We start from the raw sequence: 23,142 nt of genomic DNA, 5'->3' as shown, positions 1-23,142 counted from the left end.
TTCCATGGGAGAATCCCTCCCATTAGACGACTTCTCTGGGGAAGCATATTCCAGAGGAGAGGAAGTTTGAGTGGAGTATGCTAAAGAGTCTTCAACAGATGAAGACTCCTCAGAATTTGTGTCATGAATTTGAAGTTCTGCAGGCTGTCCTGAAGTAAGGTCTTGGACCTCAGACAACTGCATTGGAGAAGAGGCAAAGGCTTGGCCCGCTATGGGAGAAGATGAAGCTGCAGGCCTCAAAGCCCGGCGAAAAAACTTCCCAATCTGACATTGGGGTAGAAGGAGCAGGAACATGCCTAGTCTCTTGCTTCCTTTTCAAAGGCTTTTCCTGTTGAGGAGAGAAGGTAGACATAGGCCTAACCTCCAGTAATTCTTTGGACAAGGAAGAAAGAGCAGTTCCTGAGTCTTATGCAATCATTAGCCGTGGTTCCCACAAGTCGTCCAAACCGGACGTCTGCATAGCCTCGGATGTGCTAGGATCCGCAATCCTGACAGCTTCCATCCCAGTACACAATGAGGGAGTGGATCCCACCTCCGATCGCAATGCCAGGTTTACATCAAGCTCAAGTGGTACATCGGAGGGAGCAGGCGCAGCTAAAGAGGATTCAGGCCTAGCCTGGCTGAACTTCCTCTTTACAGACAGCTCAGAAGTACTCGCAGAACCCTCCATAGCATCCCTAGCCAGACATTTGAGTCTTTAGTTTTCTATGTGCAAGTTCAAGGCCGATAGACTGCACAATGTTTTGGGAACGAATGCCTGACAAATAGAACAGGACTGGTGGTTGTGAGTAGGCCTTAAGCAAAACAAGCATAGCTCGTGACCATCTTTATGTGGAATTTGCCTGCCACAGCTACACTTTCCCTTCCTGGGTGGCATTAACAAAACAAAAGGCAGTAGCAATATATTAAATCCCCTATGGGGTACTTATCTGAAGCTTTAAGATGAACCAACAGGATTCAACCGTAGACCGAACGTATGAGTCAATCTTTCCGAATGGCAGTGAAAAAGTTCTTGAGATGGTACATGCAGACATCCCTTTTATGGCTGACATCTGTGCCTACGTGCGACATCCCGTACACAGGCAGTGGCCCTAAGCTTTTGTATACAGGCCGGATGTTGGGTTGTCTGGGCGGAATACAACCCCATATGTAAAGAATACTGCAACATTGAATAGAAGGACATATCTAAATTACCATAACATTTAAGGTCCAATGATACACGGTAAATGAGCAGAAGTATGGGAAAAGTAGTATAAATGACAGCAGAGACTATAACTTTAAGGAAGGGGTAGTGTTAGATGCTTTAAAGGATCAGTAAGAATGAAAATTAGCTAGAGATGCAGAAAAATATAGGATATATCAATTATAATTGAAAAGTAATGTAGTAAGACAGTTACAACTTTATTAGCTGTATTGTGGTATTTTGTGGTTCTAAAACAAAGCTGAGCAAAGGCATAGCCAGAAATTGTTCAACCACTACTTAAATTGGATTCTGAATTTCTTTGGAATGTCTGTCAGTTTTCAGGGGAGCAAGGGAACAAGTCTCCATCAGTATTGTATGATTTACTAGTGATAATGTTGTAATGTTGTAAGGTGATTTTTAATGCAGGGCCATTTTCTAGCTTGTATACTAAGTTGTGGGAAGTGTACAGTCTGGATAGTGTGCGAGTTGGAGCCAGTTTAGATGTTTTAAGACTGTGCAGTCTTAAGTTTTGGAAGAAAGGTTGGCAACAAATCTTGCAATGCAATTTTGTTGTAGTGTGTCCAGTTTTGTTTTTTAGGTCCCATGTAGGTTTGTGATGATAGGGGATACATACAGGAGAAAAGGAAATCAGGTTGACGCAAAATTTTTCCTAGAAGTGCTGGTGAGATAATGTTTTGCTCTGTACACTACGCCAGGTTTCTGATGGGATTTTTAATGAATTGCAGTATATGTTTGCCAAGTTTCAGGCTGTCATGGATTATGACTCTTAGTAGCTTCACCTGTGATATACTTCTACTATTATGTTAGTTGAGGTAATATACCATGAATGCTTCTGATATGAAAATTGTTTAGGTGTCAAAAGCATTAGTTTGTTTTTCTTTAAACTGAGGAGTCACGTGACAGTTTCGTAGTCAAGACTCAATGGCTTATAGAATGACTCTCAAGTGATGTCTAGAAGCTTAGGAAGGAGGGATGGTGCTGAATAAGCAAGGGTAAAGCTGTCTGTGTACTGTAATATGGTAGCGCAGTAAGTGACAGTGTGAAGTTCATTTATTATGACATTAAACAGGAGGAGACCCAAGATTGATGCCTGTTGGTTTCTGATGGAAATGGGTGGAAAGGTTATGAAATCTTGTTGCCATTTTACTGCCTGTTTGTTGGATAGACAGCTGTTCTAGGGAACAAGTCTCCATCAGTATTGTATGATTTTTTTAATCCCCCTGCTCTCCGTGTGGCTGCTGAGCAATCCCTGGCATCTTAGTCTATCTAGATTTCTGTTCAAACCTATTATATACACTTTTTTTTTTCAACTCCTACCTTACCTTACTGGACCACAAGGAGCAACTATACTCACCTATCCAGCCTGCCTGGGTAATTCTTCACCTGGGTAACCAAACACCACTGGACTAAAAGCCTCAGGATATATTTTCTGTTCAAACCTATTATATACACTTTTTTTTTCAAGTCCTACCTTACCTAATTGGACCACAAGGAGCAACTATACTCACCTATCCAGCCTGCCTGGGTAATTCTTCACCTGGGTAACCAAACACCACTGGACTAAAAGCCTCAGGATATATTTTCTGTTCAAACCTATTATATACACTTTTTTTTCAACTCCTACCTTACCTTATTGGACCACAAGGAGCAACTATACTCACCTATCCAGCCTGCCTGGGTAATTCTTCACCTGGGTAACCAAACACCACTGGACTAAAAGCCTCAGGATATATTTTCCGTTCAAACCTATTATATACACTTTTTTTTTTCAACTCCTACCCTACCTTATTGGACCACAAGGAGCAACTATACTCACCTATCCAGCCTGCCTGGGTAATTCTTCACCTGGGTAACCAAACACCACTGGACTAAAAGCCTCAGGATATATTTTCTGTTCAAACCTATTATATACACTTTTTTTTTCAACTCCTACCTTACCTTATTGGACCACAAGGAGCAACTATACTCACCTATCCAGCCTGCCTGGGTAATTCTTCACCTGAGTAACCAAACACCACTGGACTAAAAGCCTCAGGATATATTTTCTGTTCAAACCTATTATATACACTTTTTTTTTTCAACTCCTACCTTACCTTATTGGACCACAAGGAGCAACTATACTCACCTATCCAGCCTGCCTGGGTAATTCTTTACCTGGGTAACCAAACACCACTGGACTAAAAGCCTCAGGATATATTTTCTGTTCAAACCTATTATATACACTTTTTTTTTTCAACTCCTACCTTACCTTATTGGACCACAAGGAGCAACTATACTCACCTATCCAGCCTGCCTGGGTAATTCTTCACCTGTGTAACCAAACACCACTGGACTAAAAGCCTCAGGATATATTTTCTGTTCAAACCTATTATATACACTTTTTTTTTCAACTCCTACCTTACCTTATTGGACCACAAGGAGCAACTGCACTCACCTATCCAGCCTGCCTGGGTAATTCTTCACCTGGGTAACCAAACACCACTGGACTAAAAGCCTCAGGATATATTTTCTGTTCAAACCTATTACATACACTTTTTTTTTTCAACTCCTACCTTACCTTATTGGAACACAAGGAGCAACTATACTCACCTTATCCAGCCTGCCTGGGTAATTCTTCACCTGGGTAACCAAACACCACTGGACTAAAAGCCTCAGGATATATTTTCTGTTCAAACCTATTATATACACTTTTTTTTTCAACTCCTACCTTACCTTATTGGACCACAAGGAGCAACTATACTCACCTATCCAGCCTGCCTGGGTAATTCTTCACCTGGGTAACCAAACACCACTGGACTAAAAGCCTCAGGATATATTTTCTGTTCAAACCTATTATATACACTTTTTTTTCAACTCCTACCTTACCTTATTGGACCACAAGGAGCAACTATACTCACCTATCCAGCCTGCCTGGGTAATTCTTCACCTGGGTAACCAAACACCACTGGACTAAAAGCCTCAGGATATATTTTGTATGTCTCTTAGTATTTCTGTCCTATGTTATTTGCATATTTTAATCTTACACACCCTTAAGGTATACTAGATTAACTGTCAGTTTTTGCCAGCAGCCATATCCCCCTCCCCTCTAGTTTCTTCCACTGCTGTACTCCACTGTCTCCACCTGCGCCTCTGCAGCCCCCTATCTATTTTGCTTTTCTTAATAATCCTTCCTTCTCAATACCATTTTTCTATCGTCCTTTTCTCTTCTCCTTACTGCAGAGATCTCTCTACAGATTTAATTCTAGCTCTGGCCACTAGATGGCAGTCTTTACTCTCCACTGATTCTTTTCACCCTTTCTCTTCTTACCTCTTACCTTAACCCATTTTAAGATTGTTGCACTCTTCTCCTTTGACTGCTCTCTTTTTCTCCCTGGATCTCTCTTCTTATTGTTTTACTTTACCCTGTTACCTTCCCTAGTTTTCCCTCTACAATTCTACCTTCTTTTCCTCCTCTATTTCCCACTCTATGCTTCATCTTTGACTTAGCCCTTTTACCTATCTTCTTTCAGAAGTACTTGGTCTTCTCACTAACTTTTCCTTTTTTTCTTATACCTTTCTGACCTCACTTACCTCCATTTCTGATGGTTTCCCCTCCTTCTCTCTTCTTCAGCTGTTTCTTCCCGCTCCGTTCGCCCTGCGGGCTCACTGGTTTACATCCTACCTCAGCAATAGACAACAAGCAGTTCGTTGAGAAAACCAAATTTCCTCTCTCACACCCATTTCCATCGGTGTACCTCAGGGCTCCATTCTAGGACCTCTTCTCTTCTCTCTGTTCATCAATGATCTCCACTTAGCAATCCCTCAAATAACATGCATTCAATATGCAGATGACTCCACCCTGATCTGCTCTGCTTCATCTCCTAATGAACTTTCATCTATTACTCAAAATGTTTTCAACACAGTAGAAACTTGGTTCACCAGACGCAACCTCCTCCTCAATGCCAAAAAAACTAAACTTCTCCTTTTCTCTCCTAGCACACGGTCCACTCCCTTGGACTTCACCATCTCCTCAAATAATGCCACTCTCATTACTCCTGATCCAACAACAAAACTATTAGGAATAACAATTGATAACAACCTCTCCTTTGATCAGCATATCAGCAACACCATTAAAACAGTCAATAGAAAAATAGGAAGCCTATATAGAATTAAACCTTTCCTAACCTCATCTTCCAGAGCCAAGATTGCCCACTCCCATCTTTTGTCAACTCTTTTTTATGCCTCACCCATTTTTACTAACCTTAGGAAAGCCAACCTTAACAAACTGGCTACTTGCTACAACAACATTGCCCGTTTTGCCACTAGTAACCCTTTTAGAACTCATCACTGTATTAATCTGAAACTTCTAGGCTGGCTAGAACTACAAAACCTTCTGTTAATCCCTCAACTCACTATTGCCCATAAAATTCTATACCAACCTAATAAAACCCCTATACTTTCTAAACTTTTAATCCCTTATAACAACCTTAACTCCCTTCGATCTTCCAGTAAACTTATGGCTACTATAACAAAGACCAATAATTCTGCTGGTGACTCTCTATTCAATAATACAGTAGGAAGGAACTGGAATCTGCTTCCTAGCGATATAACACTTACCACATCTCTGCCTCTCTTTAAACATAAAGTCAAAGATTACTTCCAAAGCCACTGGCTCTGTTCCTGTACTAAACCTGACTAATCTTTTACCTCTTCTGCGCTTACCTACTACTTTACTTTCTCTCTCCTTTCTGAGTCTGCTTCAGTCCATCTCCTTTTAGAGTTTTTTTGTTTCTTCTTTTCCCCTATGTTAATCTCTCTCATCCATTCTTTTATTAACTTTTCCTTCTCATTTCTTATACTGCTTCCCTTCCTCCGCTCCTACTATAGTGTTTCTCTTTCTCCTCTTGTTACTAAGATTTTAGTTCTATAATATTATAATTCAATTTTGCTCTCTGTTTTGTGCCTTGTTCTTGATGTTATTACAGCTAATAATGTTAGTCTGAGAAATGTGTTTCTCTTCATGTGTATACCTGTTATTGGATACTATATATTTTTTTTTATTATTTGTCTTTTCATCTATGATGATTTGTCCATTTGCTTCTATGTTTTTGTCTTTTTTTGCTAAAATGTGTGTGGAGCTTTTCTCCCCGGGCCTCTACTGAAAATGGAAATGTATCCAGCTAGACTAGCCCGGTCAACAAATGTAAAATAAAATAAATAAAAAAAATAAATAAAAAATAGGAGACAGGCGATGGGATGAGCTCCATGAGTAGTTTTTGGTGAGATACAGCAATGGATGCCTTTGGTAGGTCCAGCAAAAAAGATGAGAGAAGGTGATTTGAATCAATAAGGTTAACAGTTTTGGAGAAGCTAATGTAAACAGTTATAGTACTATGTTTGGGTCAAAAGCACCGTCTGGTATTTTAGAGAAAACTTGTCACTGAGGTATTTCTTGAGATGTGAGTGAATGCATTTTCTCAGCCTTTTAAAGACAGGGAAGATTGATATGGGTCTGTAACTGGTAAATTTTGTAGAGGATCCAGCTTTGTGAAGAGGTACAATGAATGAGTTTTACCATACAGCAGGGATACAGTTTTCTGTTTTAGAATGGCTAAGGATGATAGAGACAGGCTAGGCCAGTGCACCTGGTGCTGTTTTTAAATATTCAGCTGGTAGGGTATTGGTGACTAATTCTGTTGGTTTCTAGACTGTTAAGATATTTTCTAGTCATTGAGAAAGGATGAAAACTGAACAGGACTAACTGACTTTCTAGTTTCAGTGGGACTGACAGGGGTTAGTTTATATGAGTAATGAGATACTGGTTCGTTTGAAATGAATGATAAATTGAGTAGCAATGCTGTATGTTTATTACGTCTTGTTGGAGAGGGTGTGGTGGTATGGCCAACATGCTAGAGTTTGCAGAAGTAGGTGCCATCAATGAAAGAAAAAATTAGTATATGTAGGAACAAGATACAAAGTAAAGCTAAAATAGAAGACTAAACTAAGTAAGCTTGTAAGAAAAGTAATGAAAAATTGTAAAGAATATTTTTGACAAAAATGTATGTGTAATGCTATTCTATGTATGTGGTAATGGAAAGTGTTATAGTGATACTTCTGTTTTTCAATGTTATTAATGGGAACACATGCTGCAAATCAATAATGTGATAAATACAATTTAAAAAAAAGAAACTAAACCTCCTCCTGTCTGAAGTATACAGTACAGCATCACTAACAGCAAAAAATAGTATTTCTATCAAGAACTAAGACAAGATTACTAGCATAAATGCAATTAACTTGATGAAAGTGACAACATTATATAAACCATAATGAAGTTTTATCCTTATAAGAAAACACCCCTGCTGGACTATACATTTACATTTACCGTATAACCTTAATAATGGCAATATTTTACTTCTCAAATAGTACAACCCTTGGATCTCACCTGAAAAAGGATTGCAGTCACAAAGAGACATTTCTGGACAAAAGCATTAATCACAGACATAAAATGACAGACTTGGGCTTTATATATGAAGCATGTATTATTACAGGAAAAGCAATTACCTGATAAGATGGCACTGGAGGATACTGAATCATCATGCCTTGCATTTGACTACCCAAGCTGCTATTCTGACTGCTGACTAAATTTGGATTCTGAGGTTGCTGAACTATCAGTCCCTGAAAGTTTTGCTGTTGACCAGTCATTACTGCCTGATAACCTACATGTAAGGAGAAAAACAAAAAGAAAAAACAGACATAAGCACATAGGAAAACTTACTGCAGAAAATATGACTGAGCACAAGTTGACACGATTTTTCTCCAGGTATTAACAGCAGAGAAGAAAAACTGATAAACTTTAGCTTGCTGTTATCTGTGAAAAAGAAAATAAATAAATACCCATTTAATGGAAAAAAAGCCACACTCCTACATCACAAAGTTATTTTGTCAACAAAAACACTTTCCTATAACTTTTAGCAACACATTTAAGTAAATGTATTATTCACTTACAAGAACAGCCACTATAACCACTTGAGCAGGAAAATTATTTTAATGACTATTACAAGGATGAAGTCCACTAAAAAGCCATCAGTACATTTCAATACTGCTTAATCAACCATTTATACCAAGCAGCTCTAGGAAAAAATGAGCATACAGCATGATACAATGACAAATATCAATTGTATTACCAGCTTTCCAGACTATAAAGTGAGAAAATCCCAGAAGACCACAACTTCACGTCCTTGCAAAATTAAAACTGAATACCAGCTTGGATATACAGCATTTACTGCTGGGATGGCAATGAAGCCGCGGTGGTACAGCGGTAGCATTGTTGCCTCACAGGAGTGTCTTCTGTGTGGAGTCTGCATGTCCTCCCCGAGGTCGAGTGGCCTCTGAAAGACATGCGTGAATGGGCGTGCCTTCACTGAAGGTTGGGCTGGCAACTCAGCACCATAAAAAGTCTACTGCCAATCATTAGCGGACCAGAGTTTTGCTGTGGCGACCCCTAACCAGGAAAAGCCGAAAAGACAAACAACAACTGCTGGGATGGCAATACACCTCATTAGCTAAAAATGAACACCTGTGAACAGCTGCACCTTTACCTTCAGGATCCCCTCAACCCACCTGCACTCCTCCAAATGACAAGTAACTGTAAAATGCTCAGGAAGGAAATCAACAGCAGTGACAAGGACACCAACCCACAAATCATACACACACACACACACACACACATATATATATATATATATATATATATATATATACATATAATTTATACACACAAACACACACACACACACACACACACACACACACGTATATGGTTTACCTTCAAAATGTTGAAAGCACAAAGTCAAATGTGCACACTGTCAAAATGTTTCCTTGTAATCTGTACTGCCAAACTTTCAGAACATAGGCATAAAGGAAGGGTAAGAACTGAGGGAATCCCTGTCAGCATGGAAAATAATGAAGGGTTCCACAGCCGTAAGTGCCTGTAGCTCAGACACTCTTCTAGCTGAAGTGATGGCCAGAAGCAAGGCTGTTTTCCAAGAAAGGAATTTTAACTCTGCTGATTCAAAAGGGGGAAGCGTGAGCTTTTCCAGTACAAAGGTAAGGTCCCAAGTAGGGGTGGGTGCTCTCCTAGGTGGCCTTAAGTTGTTAGACCCTCTCAGGAACTGTTTAATACAAGGGTGCAAGAAGAGAGGTGGCTCTGTGTTCTAATGAGCCAAAATGGCTGAGGCATGTATCTTAATGGAGGAAAAGGACAGGAATCTGTGGAGTAAATCTGCTAAGTAATCCAGGATTAGAGGCAGGGAGGGCAGAGTTGTCTCCTCTCCTTTAGAGTGAATCCAGGAGCTGTACCTTTTCCACTTATCAGCATAGGATTTTCTTGTACTGGGTCTTCTGGCTTCAAGAATGACATCCAGCACCTGTTTGCTTAGGGCTGCTGGGGGAAAATTCAAGGAATAAGCCAGGCTGCAAGATTTAGGGTTTTCAGTTGCTGATGTAAAATCAGTCCCTCCTGCTGAGAGCACAGGGTTGGGTTAATTTGTAGGTACCAGGTGGCACCGGTGACAGGCTGCGCATGAGTGGGTACCAGCGCTGGCGTGGCCAGTCCAGGGCAATCAGAATTGTCCTTGGTCTGTCCTGTCTTACCTTGAGTAATACTCTTGAGAGAAGGGGCAAAGGGGGAAAGGCATAGATTGAGAGATTTACCCAATGAAAAGAAAGGGCATCCACTTTCCAGGCCCTGCTGTGAGGGTTCCTGGTGCAGAATTTGCTGAGCTGGTGGTTTTAGGGGGAGGCAGAGAGATCCACCTCTGGGGTCCCCCATTTCTGAATCAGAAGGTTGAAGGTGCTGGGCTCCAATTGCCACTCATGTGGGTCTAGGAGATTTCTGCTTAAGTCATCTGCCAGTGCGTTTTGTTTGCCTGGCAGGAATTGAGCTTGCAGATGGACTTGCATGTCCAAGGCCGTGTTCCACAGGGCCATGGCTAACCTGCAGACTGGGTAAGAGTGGGTTCCCCCTGCTTGTTGATGTACCACATAACTGTGGTGTTGTCTGTTTTTATTAGAAGTTGTCCTGGAAAGAGTACAGATCTGAAAGCTGTCAGGGTGTTCTGCACAGCTAGCATTTCTTTTTTATTGATGAGCAAATTAATATGACTTGGGCTCCAGTGGCCCTGAATGCATTTGCCATCCATGTGTGCTCCTCAGGCACAGTCTGATGTGTCTGTGGTTAGGGTCTGGGCAGCGTGGGGTTGAGTAAAGGGCAGTCCCTTGTTGTGGTTGTATGCTTCTGCCCATCAAAGGAACTCTGCCCTTAGACAGGGTATGATAGGAATGACTGTTTCCAGGTCCTGAGAATGTTGGCACCAAAGACCTTTTAAGTACCATTGAAGTTTCCTCATATGCAGTCTTGCATATGGAATTAGCAGTATAAATGAGGCCATGAACCCTAGAGCCTGCTGTATTTTTCTTGCGGATAGCTGGGTTCTGGTGGCCATTTGTTTGAAGTAGGCTGTCAGACTTGTTTTTCTGAAGTGAGGAGTGCCATTTGGGATGCTGTGTCCAAGCTTGCTCCCAGGAATACAATCTTTTGGCTGGGTACCAGTTTTGATTTCTTTTTGTTGATGGTGTACCCCAAGGAAGCAAGAAGGTTTTTCACAAATGTCAGGAGCTGCAACAACAATTCCTGACTGTCCGCCTGAATCAAGCAGTTGTCCAAGTACGGGTAAATTTGGATATTTCTCTGCCTGCAGTAAGCAATGGCTTGAGCCAGGCATTTTGTGAATACTCTGGGCGGAGTGGATAAGCCAAAGGGAAGTGCAGAGAACTGATAATGCATAGATCTGGCCCTGAAACCTAGATCATTCCTGCATGACTCCCTTATAGGGATGTGCAGATAGGTTTCTTTTAAGTCTAGGGTGACTAACCAGGCATCCTTGGCTAGCATAGGTAGAATCTGTTGCAGGGTAAGCATTTTGAATTTTGGTACCACCAAGAAGGTGTTGAGAATTGAAAGATCCAGGATTGGGCACCAACAGCCCTCTTTTCTGGGTACCAGAAAGAGTCTGGAATAGAATCCTTGACCTATCTGTTCTACTGGAACCGACTGAATAGCTCTGATGGAGAGCAGGGGAAGAACTTGGCTTTGAGCCTCTGCCCACTGGTTTGGAGGAATGTCTGGGAACCCTCTTGGGGTTGGGAGTGAGTGGAAGTAAAACTTGTACCCCTGGGATACAATGGTGAGGACCCATCTGTCTTGTGTGATGGATATCCAGTTTTTTGCATGAAGGGCAAGTTTTCCTCTTAGGGGCACCAGCAACTGGGCAGGGATGGGGAGTGGACTGGAGAAGTCATTGTGAGTTTTTTCCATAAGGAGGTGGCTTACCACTCCCTGCTTTGGGGTGGGGGTACTCCACTGCTTAGATCTCTGCATACCCTGAGACTGTAGTCTGGGTGGTCTGTTTCTCCTGGGTCTGGCTTGAGATGGCCTGATGGGGGATGAAAAGGACAAGTGTTTGGAAGGGCAATGCCTACTGAACCTAGGGGGTTGCACTTGTAAGAATTCTTTAACAGTCTGCATAGACTTAGCTTTTTCTTCTCTTTTTAAGAACCTCTTCTGCTTTGGTGCCAAACAAACTGTTGTTGTTCAAAAGAGCATCTAGTAACTTTGATTTGACATGGTCTGGCAAAGTCTGCTCCTTGAGCCAAGCATGTCTTCTCAGTACAGAACCAATGACTGGTGCCTGGCAAGATGCTTCCAGGGCATCAAAGCCACACTGCAAAGTATGCTTGCTGACTTGGCTTGCAGAGTGCATAAGCTCCTGAAATTCTTTATTTTCTGCACAGTCTGTAAAGGTAGCCACTTTTAGGTTCATAGGTAAGTACTAGGCTATCTGCCCGAGGGCATCTATAAGCCTAGCCAGAATGTGTTGGCTTTCGCCGCCCCCTTAGATTAGTTCCCTGTGCCTCAGTCCAGCAGAGCCATTAGTTCCCTTTGCCTCTGTCCAGCAGAGCCACTGCAGTGATCCCCACGGTACATTTTCTGTTTACCATTCACTTGAAGAGTGTTAGTGAGGGGTTCTGCCTAATGTTCACTGGAGAACTAGCATGGGGGGGGGGAGGGGATATCCCCCTATCCCTCTAGCACATCCTATTTATCGTTGTGGTGAGTTTTAGTAGTGTGTGTGTGTGGCGGGATTAGTTTTTTTTTGGTGGTGCATCACCAATTCTGGACTGGGCCTGCCTTTATGTCAGGCATCAGATCACCTCCTCTGAGTAAGTGTATGCAAACCGACAGCAGGGTTTCTTCAGTCGGGGCTGCATAGGGCATATGTGTGAGGCCAGTAATCCTCTTGGGTGGTACTATTTTTGTGGTCTTCCATCCATTACAGGTGTCTTGTAAGATACATCCCAAATGGGGCGTTGTTACTATGATGGGTCTGACGAGTGATGAGTAGAGGTCTTTTTGTTCTAGATATTTGTGATTTGTGTTTTTGTGGGCCACATTTTTTTTTTTTAACCACCATGGCAATATCATTATGATTAAGAAATATCTATGGGTTGGGGTCCCCCCTTTATTACATTTATTTTTAGGGACTAGGGACATGTGTGTGTAGTTCAGTTGGTACTTTTTTTTTCCAAAGGGGATGACTTTACTTTTTGGCATTTTAGCTGAGGCCATGATTTTGACACCAGGACCCTCTGGGGGATGTCTGTATCAGGAGTAGAGATCAATTATGGCCCCCAGTTTGCAGTCGCCTGCGAAACATGGTCGGCATAGTCCCTCCTGTGCTTGCCTGTACCTCTGAGAGTATATACCGAAAAAGGAGGGTCCAGGTGGGCCACTTGTAACTAACTAGTTTAGAGACCTACAGCCTGCAACTCTCACTGTGTGTGTTCTATCCATGAGCCAAAAAATGGCACCCATCTTGTGTAGGGGGGGTTTGCGTTCAGGCTGGTGAGCTTGTCTATACGAAAGCCTTGGGAGGTCTAGGGCTGTGACCCTCCTTTCCCTCTAATCTAAAGCCTCTCAAGTCTCAAAAAAAGTCCCACCAGGTTTAATCTTGCCTCTTGCCCTAAATAAAGCCAAACTGTAGGGTGGGGTTTGAAGGTTCCCTCTCCCAATGTGTCTGAATCTCCATGTGCTCCATAGCCTTGCAGACCATGCTAGTCAGGCTTATATAGCGATAGTTCCTGGGGTCCATGTGGCCTTGTCCACCTTGGAGCGATGACAATGGCCAAAGCTCACCACTTGTGTGTGTAGCCGCCAGAGAGAGCTGCTGTTTGAGAACAGTGTTTTTAGTGAGGGGTTATCATTTTTTGGAGAGCTCATGTAAGACACGGTCTGGGACACCATCTGGTTCCACTGAAGCTGTATTTTTGGCTATGGACTGTTTGTTTCTAACCTTGCCAAAATAATTGGGCACTTCTTCCATTCTTCTGGTATGGTTATGGGCCCTCTAGGGGGTGAGAGGGGGGTGAAGTTTTCACTAAACCTGTCAGAATGTTGGCAATATCAGTCTGTTCCGTCTATTTTGTACCATTCTGCACTAACTCAGAGCAGATCTGAGAGTTGGGTTATCTTTGAGTCCTTGTTTTTTTTTTTTTTCTTTTAGCCTTTGATTTGATTTTATGAGGGATCAGAGTTTCTGTTGATACCAATCAGGAATGTCATTCCTTCTTGGATTTTACCTTTTTTGCACTAGTAGTCCTCCTTCTATTGTATAGCTTGTTTATGGCAGGGGTCCATCAGACTGGTTTCCCTTTCTTGGAGGAGTGAGTCTTGGTTTTACTTGGGATAGCACGATCCATGCATTCTTGCAGCTACTCAGAGTGCCTTTGTAAGGGATTCAGCAGCTTAGACAGCGTTGTCCTTTAGCATGGGGGCTGTGAACCTTTCCACCTCGATCTTAAATAACATGAAGTTTGCTTTTGTTAAGTTTTTCACAGTGGTTTCCTTGATTGGGGGTGGGGGTGGAATGTGGATATCCACAGTGATTAGTCTATTGTCTGATCTAACTAGCCAGGGGTTGACCTCCGGTGTAGAACACCAGTCGCCCATGTTGGTGATGACCAGGTCCAATATGTTGTCACCTCTGGTGGAGGTGTTGACCAGCTGATCCAGGGCATTTGAGTTTATAAATTCTAGGAAGCGTTGGGCAAGGGAGTTAGTACTGGAGTAGTTCTCCCAGTTAATGTTTGGATAACTGAAATCAACCAATATTAGGGCATTTGCTAGGACCTTCATATTTTCCAGTGTCTCCAGAAATGCGGAATGGAGGTCCTGGGTCATGGTGGGTAATCTGTAGCAGCCTACAATTTGAAATGCAGTTTTGCCCGTTGTTAGTTGCACATGGATGATCTCTGAGGCACTGTGCTGTGCCACTAACCTGGAGGTGTGGGTATCCTTGATGAATATGGATACACCCCCACCTTTTTTTGTTTCGGTCCGGGTTCTGTGGCCGTAAAGTATGGTATGAGTTATAGCCTGGTAGTGCTGGGATGCTCTCAGGAGCCTTAAACCAGGTTTCCGTTACTGCACAGATATTGATGTTCTCCATATGGAGGAGTGCATGCATTTTGAGGTTTAGACTTCTGGCGTTGAGTAGCATTACCCTCAGTTTTTGGTTGCTTGTGCTGTTTACGGTGGTGGGTTTGTTTTCTGAGCCTTGCCAAAAAAAGGCACTATGGGTGTGGCAAAAGCCTTGGCCAGTATTAGAAAACCTAAGGGTGACAGGTGCAAGCCATCTCTTGAGAAGCAACGTGGCTTATCGAGCATGTCATCCCACGTGGACAGATACTGGATCCCCATTGAATGACACCAGAAACTTAGCCAATTGTTGAAACTGATAATTTTTTCTTTATACTGTGGCATCATTCTTGGTGAGGGCAGGATGCTACTCAGGGTCAGAGTCATACCGGCCTGGGTTACGTGATCAGAGAGCTCTTCCATGTCTCTTTTCATGTAGTCCAAGGAGGTATGTCTCAGGTCATTCACACCAACATGGACAAAGACAGAGTCTTATTTGTACTTGTTCTGGAGTGACCCGAGTGCTTGCGTTATGTGGCGGATCCTGGCGCCCAACAGGCAGCTAACTGTAACCTTCTCCTTGTCCAGCCTAGTCAGTGGGACATCAGTGTGCCTGACTATAGAGTCGCCTATTACTAGTGTGTTGGGTAGGTTATTTTGCCTTAAGGGCTGTGATTGCATGGCACACTGATTACGTGAAGTATGTGTTTCATGGTTTGTGATGGGGTGTGGAGGTTGCTTGGGTGTCTGCTTTGGAAAACTCTGTTGCTTTTGCAGATTTTTATTTACAGCCTCCGAGTATGTTTTCATGTACTTATGTGTGTTATTTGCCGGTGTTGGTTTAGTAGGTCTATGTGAGACTGGTGGTGTGTTGCAATTATTTTCCTTCTCCTCTTGACTGTCAGTTCCAGTCTTGGGTTGAGAGAGCTTTGCCTCCAGTTTGGCTGTATAATTACATCTCTCTCATATATTAGTGTTTGGTGGTAGGAGGAGAGGGTTTTCTGTGTACATGAGGCAGTTGTAACACTGCCTCAAAATGCCCAGATTCACCAGATGGACTGGATAGTACACCTGAAACTGTCCTTTGGACATGCCTGAATAGGTAAAGTGAGCTGTTTTACTGATTAGCTGGTAGGGACGAATAGAGAGCCTTCTCCTTTTGGACAATATAGGGGTTTAGTGCTAGGGTTAATTAGTGCTTGCTATGAGTTTTGAGCAAGTGCTGGGCTGTGAAATGAATGGTTTGAGTTCTTAAGTTGAAAGTTTGTTGGAAATGAAAGAGATAGAAATTAGCCCAAAATGGCCAATAAACTACTAACTTTTGGGCTACAGCAAACAAGGTGCACAAATTTCAGAAAGAAACAGATCAAATAAGCCTTTAACCAGAAATTCCCAGATCAGAAGGGCAGAATCTAGCCAATCTTCCAACAAGAGTGCAGACTACAAACCTTCTTAATGTAAAATAACTGGCCTGGAGCCAAAGTGCTTAAACCAGAACTAATGTATTTTTAAAATGACAGACACTGAGCCTTCAATCAGCAATTCCCAACTTAGAAGGATGTAAGCTACCTGTCCTGCCACAACAATGCAGTCCACAAACCTTCTTAATGTATATCAACTGGTTTGAAGCCCAAGTGCATAAACCAAAAGGCTTAGAATAACAGTTACAATTTAATCAGGCTACTACCAAGCAGTAATAACTGCAACAGAATAATACAACTGAGTACTTTTAAGAAGAAACACAAGTAAAATAAGGTAATAAAGTGGGAAGAAACACAGTTACAGTAAAAGCAGATGAATAAAGTGCAATTTCTTTTTTGATATAACAATAGAAAACAAGCAAACTGATTTAAACAAATTACCCAATTAACCAGTAAAAAAACTCAAAACTGAGCCCTGTTCCAGCAAACTTCAATCTGACAAGTTCTAACTGCACACTCTTGCCATGAGGGTGCAGGGGAACCTTCGCCAAAAAAGATAGCCTGGATTAGTGCTCAAGTTATACAAACAAAGCTAGATTCAGCAGGCCTGAATCTAGTCTATGCTACAGCAGACAAGGTGCACCAATATCAGAAAAAAACAGTTCAAATGAGCAGGCACAGTAAGCCTTTAACCAGAAATTCCCAGATCAGAAGGGTAGAATCTAGCCTCTCCTCCCACAAGAGAGGACCACAAACCTTCTTAATGTAAAATAACTGGCCTGGAGCCCAAGTGCTTAAACCAGAACTAATGCACTTTTAGAATAGCAGACACTGAACCTTCAATCAGCAATTCCCAGCTTAGAAGGATGTAAGCTACCTGTCCTGCCACAACAGTGCAGACCACAAACCTTCTTAATGTAAATCAACTGGTCTAAAGCCCAAGTGCAATAACTAAAAGACTTAGAATAACAGTTACAATTTAATCAGGCTACTACCAAGCAGCAATAAATGCAGCAGAATAAACACAACTGAGTACTTTTAAGAAGAGGCAAAAACAAAATAAGGTAATAAAGTAGGAAGAAACACAAATACAGTAAAAGCAGATAAAGTGCAAATTGTTTATATATATATATATATATATATATATATATATATATATATATATATATATATATATATAAAACAATAGAATACAAGCAAACTAATTTGAACAAATCACCCAATTAGCAGGTAAAAACCTCAGAACTGAGAACTGAGCCCTGTTCCAGCAGTCTTCAATCAGACAAGTTCAGGGCCTAAGTGGGTATGCCTACTCAAAGGTCCTCTCTGTATTAGGCAGGATAAGCTAATGAGACTAGTCTAGGATAAAGCTGGGATAGGGCTGAGCAGATGGGAATTGTAGGAGTGTCTGAAATCAAAATATGATCTCACTGTACTCCGTTGAGTGAGCAAATGAGATGGGCCCAGGAGGAGTGTTCAAACACAATTTTACAGGAGGGGCGGGAAAACTAACTGCAGAAACAATTTTCAGTAAACAAACAAATAGGCAGATAAATGCAGTATTACTTTAACATAATATTCAATGAAACAATAAACAAAAAAAAATAAAATTCAGTACTATCTTATAACACTGCAAGTTTGTACTTATCTCAGCTTGTAATAAAGTTGATGTAGGGTATACCAAACAGCTCCAGTATGCAACTATTCAGCAGAAATAATTTGTTTAATAAGTTCCATAATATGTTACTGGTACTTCAGCATGTGAAATTGACAATTCAATGCCTTAATAGCAAGAGTTTCAGAGGTATATACCTTCTTACCCCATCTGTCCAAAGCTCTGGAATCCCTGTCCGAAGGGGTGGGATTCTTGGCTGTAGTTGCCTTGATACCTTTAGGCCCCTGGGAAATGATCTCTGGGTCAGCAGTAGGATTCTTGAAAAGAAAGTTGTGAGTGTTAGGTACTCTGTAGTATCTGTCTGGTTTCCTAGGGGCAGGAGGGTAAAGTATCAGGAGTAAGACTGGATTCCATAAAATCATCATCAACTTCCAGGGCAGAGGGTATTGCTAAAGGCCTGTGCTGTAGCAAATCTAGGAATTCTCTGAGTCTCTTTTTGGTCTGAGGATAGTCTTGGCATTCCCAGTGGAAATGCTCTCTTAAAGTATGTAAGATTTCACCAAAAGAAAAATCCTATGGGAGGGGAGGCAGAGGGAATGAATTCCTCTGCATCTGAATTCTCAAAAGCAGATAAGGGCATGTCTTCATAATCAGATACCTGAGAGTCACCGGACTTCTGGTCTGTTGAAGCTGCAGGGGACTGGTCTCTTTTCCTCTTAGCAGGGGAAGGCTGACTTCCCCTAATCAGCATAATAAGGTCTTCTGCCATTCTAAGCATATGTCGTTGTGGCATGGGAGTAGTTGCATGCGCTTTGGCCGGTTTTCTAGGCATAGCTCATACTCTAGTCCTAAGAAACTCAGTAGTTGTAGACAAAAAAGTCGTTGGTTTGAGTCAAACATCGGTTGAACGAAGAAAGTACAGTTGTGTACACTTACCATAAATGTAGATCTTCGAGTGTATTCACTGTTGCAGTCATTACATTTGGGTAATATGCTGGCAGGTTGCCCTCAGTCGGTCTGAATTCCAAAGTCTTGGGTCCTGTGTCAGTTTCTGTCTTCTCTTCCATGACGTCAGTTCGTCAGGGGTATAAAACATGCAGCCGACACCATTTTCTTTAGTTTTTCTTGCCCCCGATGTCAGGTCCCCCAGAAAGGTAGCAATATTATAAATATTTAAATATATACATGCATCAATATAAACTTTACCTTCATCTACAAGCAAATACACCAAATAGGTTGTAGAAGATAGTGAAGGAAAGATAAACTGTAGAATGACAGGGGGGTGGCAGGAGGGTAACCTGGAATGCAACAGTGAATACACTCAAACATCTACATTTATGGCAAGTGTACACAACTGTACTATGTTCTTTGTGGTTCACTGTTGCAGTCATTACATTTGGGTAGAATCCCAAAGCTATGATTGGGAGGCTGGAGCTGAACAGCATTAGGTGAGGATATAAGGCCCTGCAGCACTGTAGTAGAGAGGCAAATGGTAATGTTTTGTAAAGGTGTGAACAGAACTCCAAGTAGCAGCCTCTAGAATGTCATTGGTTGGTACTCCTCTGAGAAAGGCTGCTGAAGTAGCTGCAGCTCTGGTGGAGTGAGACCTAATACCCGTGGGCATAGTATTTGCCATGGTGTAAGTAGCAGAAACGGATGCAATGGCTTATCCACTTTGAAAGTGGATGCTTTGAAAAAGCCTTTCCGTCTGATCCTCCGGCATATGTTACTAGTAATAGCTCAGTTTTTCTTAGAGCTTTAGTCCTGCTCAAGTAGAATCTTAGCTGTCTGTGTACGTCCAAGGAATGCAGAATTCTTTCCCCTTTGTTCTGCTGATTTGGATAAAAACTTGGCAGATGAACTGTTTGGTTAAGAGCCACAATAGAAACGACCTTAGGCATAAAAGTAGGATTTGTCCTCAGAGACACCCTGTCTGGGTAAAATATGATAAAAGGCTCTACAGCCATGAGGACCTGTAGCTCTGAAACTCTTCTTGCTGAAGTAATTGCTAGTAGCAGAGCTGTCTTCCATGATAAGAACTTTATACCAGCGGTAGCAGCTGGTTCAAATGGAGGCAGGGTGAGCTTTTCCAACACATAATTGAGGTCCCATGCTGGTAATGGTGATCTTCTAGGAGGCCTTAAATTCTTGGCTCCTCTAAGATACTGCTTTAGTAAAGGATGAGAAACGATTGGCGGCTCTGTATTGTAATGATCCGAAACGACAGAGGCATGGATTTTGATTGATGAGAAAGATAGGCCTTTGTCAAGCATCTCAGTTAAGTATTGTACTATCTGAGGAATATGTGGCTCTGCTGTATCAGTTCCTTGTGCTTGATTCCAAGCACTGAATCTCTTCCATTTGTCAGCATAAGATTTTCTAGTACTAGGCCTTCTGGCTACCAAAATGACATCCATCATAGCTTTACTGAGAGGTGTCGTTTGTATGATTACAGGATTAGCCATGCTGCCAGGTTCAGAGTCTGTAGTTGATTGTGCAGGATCTGATTGTTTTGCTGGGACAGTAGTTGTGGTTTTTTAGGCAAGGTCCAAGTTGGGTATTGAGACAAGTTCCCTAGGATTGGGTACCAGTATTGACGGGGCCAGTCTGGGGCAATTAATATCATCTTTGGCTTCTCTTGTCTGACTTTTAGGAGGATCTTGGGTAGAAGAGGCAGAGGAGGAAAGGCGTAAACTGATAGGTTTTTCCAACTGAAGGATAGAGCGTCCACTTTCCATGCTTGTCTGTGATAAGTCCTTGTGCAGAATCTTTACAGTTGAAAATTGTGAGGGTAGGCATATAGATCTATGTCCGGGCTCCCCCATTTCTCTGTTATCATGCTGAAGACTTGTGGATTTAGTTTCCACTCCTGAGGATCCATAAGGTTTCTGCTTAAATCGTCTGCCAGAGTGTTCCTGGTAGGAACTGAGCTTGAAGTTGTACTTGGTAGGTCAAAGCTGTGTCCCACAGTGCCATGGCTAATCTGCAAAACGGGTATGAGTGTGTCCCCCCTTGCTTGTTTATATACCACATGACTATGGTGTTGTCCGTCTTTATCAGTAGTTGTCCTGGATGAAGTAAGTCCTTGAAGGCTGTTAGGGCATTTTGAACAGCTAGCATCTCTTTCTGGTTGATATGTAGATGCATTTGACTTGTTGCCCATATGCCCCGAATGCATCTTCCTGCCATGTGGGCCCCCCAGGAAAATCTAATGCATCTGTTGTTAAGGTTTGGCTTTCAGGGGGTTGAGTGAAGGGCCGTCCCATGTTTTGGTGACAGGCCTTTGCCCATCACAAAAACTCTGGTTGCAGGCTGGGAATGAGAGGAATCATTGTTTCCAGACTGTGTGAATGTTGACTCCATCAACTTTTTAGGTACCACTGAAGTTTCCTCATATGCAGTCTTGCATATGGAATTAGTAGGATGCAGGATGCCATGAAGCCCACAGCCTGCAGAATTTGTCTTGCAGAAGACTGGGTTTTTGTTGCCATCAGTTTGAAGTAAGTTGTCAGTTGCCTTTATCTGGCCTGAGGTAAGCCATCTGGGCAGTTGTATTCAAGCTTGCACCCAGGAATGTTATCTTTTGAGAAGGTACCAGTTGTGATTTCTTTTCGTTTGTGTACCCTAGGCATGTTAGAAGCCTTTTCATAAATGCCAGGTGTCGCAGAAGAGTGTCCTTTGTTCTCTGCTTGAATGAGACAGTCGTCCAAGTAAGGATATATTTGAATACTTCTTTGTCTGCAAAATGCAATTACTGGTGCCAGGCACTTTGTAAAGACCCTGGGCGCAGTAGATAAGCCAAAGGGCAGTGCAGAGAATTGGTAATGCATTAAGCCAGCCTTGAATCTAGGTATCTTCTGCACGACTGCCTTATTGGGACATGCAGGTATGCCTATTTTAGGTCTAAAGTCACCAGCCAAGCATTCTTACCCAGCATGGGCAGAAGTTGCTGCAACGTGAGCATTTGGAATTTTGGAATGTCCAGTTATGTGTTCAAAATCGATAAATCCAGTACTGGCCGCCAGGCCTTGTCCTTTCTGGGTACCAAGAACAGTCTTGAGTAAAAACCTTGTCCTTTTTCCTGTTCTGGTACTGTCTGAATGGCCCCCATATCGATGGGGGACATAACTTGTTTCTGTGCCTCTGCCCATTGGTTTTCTGGCAGATCTGGCCAACCATTTGTCATTGGCAGAGTGTGGAAATGGAATCTGTATCCCTGTGATACGATGTTTAGTACCCACTTGTCCTGGGTTACTAACTGCCAATTTTGAGCAAAAATTGCTAATTTTCCCCCTATGGGTGCTGCCAAAAGATAAGTGCTTGGTGTAGGCAGAGGGAAGTCACTGGGAGTGCTTTCTGTATGTTTGCGCTTTATCTCTTCCAGATTTGGAGGTGGATGTGCCCCATTGCTTTAACCTGTATGAGTCTTGGGCCTGGTACCTGGAACCCTTAGGACGTCTGGATTTGCCCCTTTGAGCTATGTCTGACACAGGGTAGGACTAATTCTTTGTAGGCCAGTGTCTACTGAATCTTGGGGGCTGCACTTGTAAGAAATCTTTAACAGTTTGCATAGACTTAGCTTTGTCTTCCATTTTCTTTAAAACCTCTTATGCCTTAATACCAAACAGAGAATCATGCTGTAAAGGTGCATCTAGCAATTTAGCTTTAACACGATCAGGCAAAATTTGTTCCTTTAACCAGGCATGCTTCCTAATCACAGATCCAGTAACTGTGGCCCTGTAGGAGGCCTCTAAAGAATCAAAACCACATTGCAAAGTATGCTTTCCATCTTGTTCAGCTGCATGCAATAATTCCTGCAATTCTTTATTTTCTGCACATTCTGAAATCAACATCATTTTCTGTTTCAGCAATCCCATTACATGTTGTTGGTACTTAAGCATATGAAATTGACAATTTAAGGCCCTGATTGCCAAGGCTGCAGACGTATAAACCTTTTTTCCCCATCTGTCCAGTGCCCTAGAATCTCTGTCGGGGGGGGGGGGGGTTGCTGTTGAAGCCTTAACTCCCTTTGGACCCTGTGAAATAGTTTCAGGACCAGCAGCCGGGTTTCTAAATAAAAATGTTTGTGAGTCAGGGACTCTTTAATATCTGTCAGGCTTACTGGGAGCCGGAGGTAAGGAGTAAGGGGTCAAGCTTGACTCTGAAAACACATCATCCACAATGTCTAAAACAGGGGGAATGGCTAAAGGCTTGTGCTGAGGGAGAAGAAGGAAATCCCTGAGCCTCTTTTTTGATTCTCAGAAGTCTTGACTCTCCCAGTGAAAATGCTCCCTCAAGGTATGCAAGGTTTCCCCAAATAAATAATCCTCAGGAGGAGATGCAGATGGAATAGACTCCTCAGCATCAGAATCCTCATAGGGAGGTATAG

At 42.3% G+C, this 23,142-nt stretch overlaps 1 protein-coding gene across 11 annotated transcripts in view; it reads right to left on the bottom strand.

Moving 5' to 3' along the window:
- R3HDM1 (R3H domain containing 1) overlaps positions 1–23,142 on the bottom strand; it is a 2,579,330-nt gene that overhangs the window by 704,017 nt on the left and 1,852,171 nt on the right. For all 11 annotated transcript variants that reach the window (XM_044074947.1, XM_044074954.1, XM_044074957.1 and 8 more), the window contains one exon: positions 7,745–7,899. In XM_044074947.1, coding sequence (XP_043930882.1) covers positions 7,745–7,899 — 155 coding nt within the window. The remainder of the gene's footprint in view (positions 1–7,744; positions 7,900–23,142) is intronic.

Source organism: Protopterus annectens, chromosome 6.part0 (assembly GCF_019279795.1).
Source record: "Protopterus annectens isolate FY-2018-M chromosome 6.part0, PAN1.0, whole genome shotgun sequence".
Classification (NCBI taxonomy): domain Eukaryota; kingdom Metazoa; phylum Chordata; order Ceratodontiformes; family Protopteridae; genus Protopterus; species Protopterus annectens.
Note: the sequence above shows the minus strand (reverse complement) of the source record. Positions and strands in the feature narration are given on the sequence as shown.